A 7,953-nucleotide genomic window follows, 5' to 3' on the forward strand; every position below is an offset into this window, starting at 1 on the left:
AGAAGCTCATTGACCCATGTCACCAAACCAGAGTTTGGCAACCATGCACCAAAACATCAAAGTCAGACCAGTGAGTCCTATGCTAAGGTTCAGAATTTGGGGGAAATGAAATGTTTCTGACACACAGCAGCAACACAGAAGTTTGCTTTCTCCAAAATACTTTATTTTCCACAATTATTAGCCCCATCCAGAATTAGCAATCATGACTAGTGCTCTGGGCAGGATTAACCATTATGCTAATGAGGTTTTAGAATAAAATCCCAGCCAAACTGGGACACCTGCTACAGTGGAATTGTCTGAGGGCAAGAGTGGATAAACAGTGTAATTATCAACCACTCTATACTGGTTTTGGGTTTGCTTGTCTGTTTTTTAATTACCCACAGCACAGAGAAGGGCAGAACTGGGCCATTAACACTTTGCTAGAAACACATTTCTCTGTCCAGCAATGGGAGCAGAATAATTATGTTTTCTATACCACAAGGGTTTCAGTACAGGAGGGCTATACCTGTTTATGTCCTGCCAAACACTGTTAACAGATGAAGACAACTATGTATATTTAACCAGTTTTTGCCCTTTCCCTCTTCCTCCTGCAACCCCAAATGTGAGGAGGGGGAGAAGTGTTCCTGGTAGTACTTTCACTAAAGAATAAGAGGTCAAGAACTGGAAGATCATACTGCATTGAAGCCTTCCCATGCTGCAGTCACCCTTACATCCCTTGCTTCCCTGTTGGTCCATGTGTTCTTCTCCACAAGCCAAAATGCACTAGTACATTGATTATTCATATCTCATGCTCCTTCCACAGGTCAGGCAGGCATAAATACGGCAGAAGAAACAAAATGTGTCCAGGAAAGCTGCATTGTGGTTGGTGGCTGAAAGGACCTCCATAAACCTAACATCCTTTGATGTTAATCAAGCACTGGGACAACCAGGAATAGGGGAACAGCTTGAACCTGTTCTTCAGAGCAACCTTCTCTGAAGCACAGTGAGTACCACCAATTTCCAGGTTCCTCCCATCCACAGAATACAACATAGTTTACTCATTATGCCATTTACAATAAATCATATCCTTTTTGAAACTGATGAATATTTATGCTGATATGCCTACAAGGCCTAATTTATTTTATAAGCAGATTATTTTCATTCAGGCTGTTATTTCTGCAAATAAAGATAACTGCAATAAGCAACTGTTTTTGCAGCAGCTCAAAATTGAGGGGGTAAATGCTCACTTGTGGCTTGTCTCTACACAGTGAAGTATAAATACTATCAGCTTTAAATACTATCAGGATAAGAATCACTGCAGCAGCAACCTGTAGTCTATTAGGGAGATGCCAATTAACTTTTACCTGCCTTGCTGATTTTTTTAAAAAGTACATCTGGTATCTTTACTAGCCAAAAGATCTCCAAACAAGTTGCAACAATCAGATGCTGTAGACATACAAGGGCACTGCTTCTTTAGACAGAATACAATCTGGCAACTGCCAGCTTTCAGGGACTCAAAACAGGCAAAGGATTGCACCGTAAACTTCAAAAAAAAGTTTTATCAATTTTTAAAATGTACTTGTTTTAAATAATTTTAAATACTCCTAAATGTGCCATGTAAGTAAAACAATATGAGCACAAATGATCTCACTTTTAGTGAAGCCAAAGGAATTTTACTTTAGATACTTGTATCTAGGCCAGAATTCAAAAGCCTGCTTTGGTGGCAAATCAGATTTGGATGTTTATTGCCCCCAAGTCCCATTGTATAACCTACCCTTTGGACTATAAAAGAGTTTGGAAGCAAGCTACCTTTTCCCCTAAGTGGTGCAGACACAGTAGTGTCGTCCAACAGGGAAGAGAGCCAGACAGAAACCCTGCCTAAAACAGCACAGAGAAATAGTGGAGTGGGGGAAGGTTTATGCCATCTTTCAAAGCAAAGAGGCCTTCTTAAGGAGACTCACAAAGTTTATAAAAAACAAGTTGAAATACAATTCAAATATTTAGAATTAAAAAAGCAATGTCAAAACATACCAAATAAGATTTACAGCGCACATGAAGTAAATTAAGCAATTCATAATACAAATCAGCAACTCTTTAAAAATTCAGGCAAGCATCAGTACTTAAAGGAAGATTGGAACAGGGCTGTTTAGAATTGCCATAGGGGCCAACTTCCTGGCTGGTTTCACTCAGCACAACAAGCAACCCTGTCCAGTTACCATGGTTTGCAAGATGTTCACCCTGAGGTCCCTAGAAGTACCAGATTAGGCTCATGCTGGTAAGCCTCCCTCTCTATCCTCTAGGCATTAATCCAGGAGACACTGCAGGGATGAATGAGGCTCCTCTCTTTGGCAGCCATGATCACAACTCAAGTTTGGCTTGCTGTGGCTGTCAAGCAGTCTCTGTTACAGAAACAGGGCTGAGGCCCTGAAATGCAGCAGAGACTATGAGAGCACTCATCAAGCACCCTTGCCTCCTGCTCCAGAAGGCACCAAAGCATAAGAAGGGCACCTGATCCTCCCCAGGCAAAAGGAGATGAATCAGGTGTGTGGTGTAACAGAAAGGACCATCACCATTCAGTTGATTCCCCCACACTGAGGTCCTGAAGGAAGCCTCTCACAGATGCTAGCTGGAGAAGGAAGAATCAGCCGGGCAGGTGCTGGATTTGAGGAGGAAATCAACTGGGTGACAGTGTCAGGCTTGAGGCAGCACAACTCGGCTCTTTTGTCTCACTCATCCCCCTCTCCTACTCCCGCTTTCTGGAGAGACATCACAACATAGTGCCTACCTGAGCACCTTTTTTGCAAGTGGCAGCAACGGGGAGACAGCACTTGCCAGAAGATCTTTAGGACAGGAGGTGAGCAGAGTAAGTTTAATAAAGGCATGCACAGCTGTTTTGGCACAGTGACTTACAGAAAGTGGACTGTACTAGGTCAGTGGCATTGCTGACTTTTCTATGAACATTTTATATACTCCTGTCTTAAACTGCTGTTGATGCCTTCCATTTCAACAGCAGTTTGTCCCAATGTAGAGCAAGATGATGTTCCAGAAAGACTAATTCAAAAACTCTCAGAGGCTCACACAACTACTTCCATGAATCTATGGATTCTTCTCATAAACCTAAATACAGAAACCTATTTATTTCACAAACAGTACCCACTCAATGTGTGAAATCAGTGAACTTTGCATATAGGCACGTGTGGAAAAAAAAACGCATTGTGTATAAAGCAAGAAGGCCAGTACCCATGCCTGCCCTCTTTAACTGTTCTCCTGCAGAAAAGGAATGCAGATAAATGGATGACAACACCACAGATACACATTATGTCCCTTCCCATCTGCTCTACACATGCTGCAAGTGGTCCAATGGAACAGAATATTCTCCATGTCATAAGGCAGCATGTGCTGCCTATAGGATAATAGTGCTAATCTAGAAATAAGAGGCACTAAAAAACCTTCATATAGGAGACATGGTGTGATTTCATTGTATTCTGGATGAAAAAGGGTGGTGTAGTGGTTAAAAGAGCAGGACTGTGGCTCAGGCAATCTGGGTTCTAGTCCTCGCTCAGCTGCGGAGCCAACTGGGTGACTTTGGGGCAGTCACAGACTCTCAGCCCAAGCTACCTCACGGAGTTGTTGCTGTGTGGATAAGTTTGAGAATAGGAGAAGAATGATATGGGACACTCCAGGTTATCTGAAAGAAAAATGGTGGGGAATAAATCTAAGAAAGAAAGAGTAGGACCTTTAGTAACTGGAAGCTGATTTTCCTTCATATAAGTAGTAATTTATGCCAAGCATGAACAGTGTAAATTAAAAACCGTATGTCCTAACATAACCATATTTCTCTTTCTGTGTAAACACACCTCAGATTTTTTTTTCTTTAAGGCTTGACAACTTGATTTTCTTTTGTGTGATAAATTTTACAGTTCTCACACAGGTATGAAAGCCTTGTCCACATGAAACTGAGGTGATAGTTGCCCAACATTGGAGGAGTGAAGAACCACCTACCGACAAACCGATTTTTAAAAAGATCTTTGTGCCAAAATGGACAGATTGACTTTGTCTCTGAAGGAGAAAGAGGATACATACTTCTGTCAAACTTGCAACTCTTTTTATTATTGGCTAGAGAAACGGGACTATGCATAGATTTAAATATGTTTATGGTTTACTATAAAAAAAGTATGGGGGGCTGACCCAGTAGGTCTGATGTTTCTGATGATTGATGGTTTTTAGTTTTTGTTTTGTTTTGTTTTTTTGTTAGTTGGTAGAAAAATAATAATAAAACTTACTTGAAATAGAAACTGAGGTGATAGTGTCAAAAGATCCAATCCAGCAGCAAATAAATCTATTTCTCACAAACAGTTGCTGAGGTAACAAACCATTATTTGGAATTTACCTCAGACGACTAGCAAAGGCTCATATGACTGAATGACTTTTCAAGGAAAAGAAAGCCCCTTATTAAGAAACCTATTATATCCTGGAAAGCAGCAGACTATAACCATTTCAACATGCAGGAGCTATTAGGTATCAAAAACAATCCATAATGTGAATCACAAGCCACTGTGGTACAGTCTTGACACAGGCTTATCACTTTATCTTCCGACTCCATGGGCTAGGCCTCCACCCAATGTGTGGGCTTTGAGATGTTATAGGACTGCAGTGTTTATTAGTCCTGGCCAGCACAGCCAATTATGATGGCTGATGGAGTCCAAGAATACCTGGAGGGACACATGTTCCCCCTGCCACCACCTCGCACGGAGGACCACATGGTCCTCAGTGCTACAGAACAGAATCACTACACCAGTAATCCAAGCACCCTGTGGCTGCTACTTTCTGCTAGTTCCTCTGGCAAAGCGTAAACCCAAATAAAGAAATCCATTTATTTATTTCACAAACATTGTCCACACAATGTGTAAAAGTGAACTTGGTATATAGGCACTTGCAGTTATAAAAGCAGCCACTGAGGAGTTTATAAATTACAGTACAGCATGCACTCAAATCCCTAAATCCCTATTTCCCTAAATCATCTACATGAGTCTTTTAACACATTCACTTAGTATTTTAGCAGCAGCATCCAATCAGAAACATTACCACTATCCTGTAGATTAAATTGTAAGAGGGATCTTTTATCTGTTATTAATCACATGTTACTTTGCTATCAACAAACAATGCAACTTTTAATATTTATACAATTATTTGATAAGCACCCAGACACATGATGACAATACCAAGATGTCTGTTAAACAAGAAAAGGCAGCATTCTGGTCTGTCTAGTCCCACACATACTCCCAAATTTGAAACACAGGTCATACTCCATTATCTGTCTAGAATTTGATCACTTTTTAATTGGTACTCCTTCAGCTGTCTAGTGTTTGATTACTTTTTAACTAGAGAAAAAAGTGATTCCATACAGTTTATATCATTTGGAAAAGCTGTTAAAAAAAAGCTTTGACCCTAAGAAAATGTGTCTCTTAAACAAGGGTACTAGAAACTCAAATTGCATGCAATAATGTGAAATCAAATGCTAATGATAAAGATTGCATAACAGATCTACAGTTTGTCATCTAAAACTTGGTAAACATAAGAAAAAACTGAGTAACTAGAGGACTTTTAAAAAGCTGCTTCTCATATTAGTGGAAAGATTGTGCACTAACTGTGCAAAGCTGCATACACCTACCAAGAACTAAAGTCTCTTTGACCTGAATTTATGTAATTTATTCCTAGGCAGGACTGGCCAGCCAGTAGACATGTCCCTTCCCCGTATTTACATTTAAGAATCTATTGGAACAAGTCATCACCTGGATTGCCATTTCCTAGTAAAGAGCTTAATCATCCCTGACCCCCACCGGATTCATTATGACTATGCAATATTAAACGGCTTTAGGTGAGTAAATTTAGATCGCCAAACCAGCTCTTCCAAATATCTCGTCCTCTCTGCCTAAGCCAAGGGCAGGAAGGCGTGCCTTTGAAGACGCAGAGTGAATGGGGGCTAGTTCAAGGTATGCGCAGCTTTTCCCTCCCCCGGTCCTGTCTTTTGAGCGAACCCATACCACGTGACCTATCTGGCGTTCCTCCGGCAACCAATCAAAAACTCGCCGGCAGAAGAGGCACTTTCATTCATTCTCTGCAAGAGGAGGAAATTTTACGCTGTACCACGGAACTTTGAAACAGGATCTTTTACACGGTGCGATTATGCAAAAAAGAAACGTGTCCAACTAACGTTGTAAGCTTCTTAAAAGACGCTGAAACCCAACGTGCTTCGGTCAAGCTGGAAGCCACAGAACTACACATAATCCTTCGAACACAACGCTTACTTTTCCCGTAAGATCTCAACGAAAATCCACGCCTTCCTGCACATGGGATACATTCCCTTCGTGATTTAAGGGAAATGGGCCTCACAGCATTTTTCTCGCCATACTTTCCACCAAACTAACAAGTGGAATGCACAGGAACGCTAAATTGGGGAGGGGGGGCTGCTTCCTCTTCCATCTCTTCCAGCCCCGTACTTTAACTAGCCGGCAGAACAGCGCAAAAATCCGATTCCCCATCCACCCCCTCTCAGCCAGTTAGCCAGCTGTCCTGCTGCCTGCAAGCCAAGATTGAAATCGAGAGAGTGGGGTTGATCATTCCCGGGCACTCACGGCAATCTGCCTCGTCACTATTATCTGAGCAGTCATCATCCTCGTCGCATTTCCAAATAGAAGGAATGCAGCGTTCATTCCGGCACTGGAACTGGTCCTCCTCGCACTCCTTCGCAGAGCCTGCAAGTGGAAACGGAGAGACAGAGACCCCGACCCCCGGATTTTAGAGACAGGATAGAAGAGCAGGGGGATACTGGACCCCCTCCCTTGTTTCCCAGCCATCCCTTTTCCAGCCAGCTTGCAAACGGCAAGCAAGCCCGGAGCGTTCTAGGCCACGTTCTTCCTTCTTCGAGAGGCAAACGGAAAGCGCACAAAGACCATCTGCATTTCGGCATCTCTACCCTCAAATGATGCTCTTTTTCCCACACAGGGCAAACCGATTTTAGGCCAGCTGCACCGCTCATATCTTCGGACTGAAGGAGGACCAGCGCGCAGGTTGACAACAAAAACAAAGGGTGGTTTCAAGCCAAGTAGCCTCTTGGGAAAAAACCCCCCGTGCAGCCTCATTGTTTTCCGTTTCCCTGTGACACTATCCACACAGGGACGTTGTTTTTAAAGGGAGCAAGGGAAGTCAGAAATGTTTAAATAATACTAATCGCGCATTTATGCATGTAATTCCTGACAGTATTTACAGAGCAAGGGAAAGAAGAATGAAAGGGCAAATAGCGGATGAAACGTGTTCTGATCGGCACGCCGTTAAACGGGAAACATTTCCTATAGAAAAGGTGATGGTGTGGTCCTAGGGGAAAATCTGGCTTAATGCATCCAGGAGCAGTTTGTGCCCTGTCCATTTCACCAGAATATTAGCTTTTCCTTGGCAGAATCCAAGGAGTAAAATGGCTCTGCCTCTTCTGTGTGTACACTCACACGCGCGCGCACGCACGAGGGCCCAGCAATCGGAGTGGCCGTGGCTCGCTCTCCCCAAGCCCTCCCGGGTGAGTCGGCCAGAACAAACAGCCGGAGTTGGGTCCAGCGGTTCGCACTTGCTCAGCCCCGAGACACGCGGTCCCCTACCCCCACCCCAGTCTTCCCCAGACTCACCTCTAGCGATGTGGAGCTTGGTCAGGAGCAGATGAAGGAGCAGAAGCCTGGTCAGAGCCGGGAGACACATGGCGTCCCCTCCTTGACGGGTAACGGCCCCTGTGCTGCGGGTCGCATGCAGCCCAGAGCTCTACCTAAGCACCGGAGTGTTAACTGCGGGCTGCTCCTGCTGCCGTCGCTTCCTCCTCCAGCGTGCGTGTTTCAATCCGAGCCAGTGACGCTCCCCACTGGGCGGGATTTCAAGCAAGCGCGCGAGCAAGCCAGACCTGGGCATGTCCGCCAGCCCGCTGGCAACCAG

General features: G+C 43.7%; 1 protein-coding gene across 1 annotated transcript in view; it reads right to left on the reverse strand.

The window, feature by feature from the left end:
* The window catches only part of LRP8 (LDL receptor related protein 8), a 224,408-nt gene extending 216,678 nt beyond the window's left edge, over positions 1-7,730 (reverse strand). Inside the window, exons 1-2 of the mRNA XM_044430436.1 lie at positions 7,656-7,730; positions 6,615-6,734 (exon numbers count right to left, since the gene is read on the reverse strand). Of these exons, the coding sequence (XP_044286371.1) occupies positions 6,615-6,734; positions 7,656-7,725 (190 nt within the window). The 5' untranslated portion in view covers positions 7,726-7,730. The remainder of the gene's footprint in view (positions 1-6,614; positions 6,735-7,655) is intronic.
* Positions 7,731-7,953: the final 223 nt, after the last annotated feature.

Source organism: Varanus komodoensis, unplaced genomic scaffold (genome assembly GCF_004798865.1).
Source record: "Varanus komodoensis strain SLA01 unplaced genomic scaffold, ASM479886v1 scaffold20_1, whole genome shotgun sequence".
Taxonomy (NCBI): domain Eukaryota; kingdom Metazoa; phylum Chordata; class Lepidosauria; order Squamata; family Varanidae; genus Varanus; species Varanus komodoensis.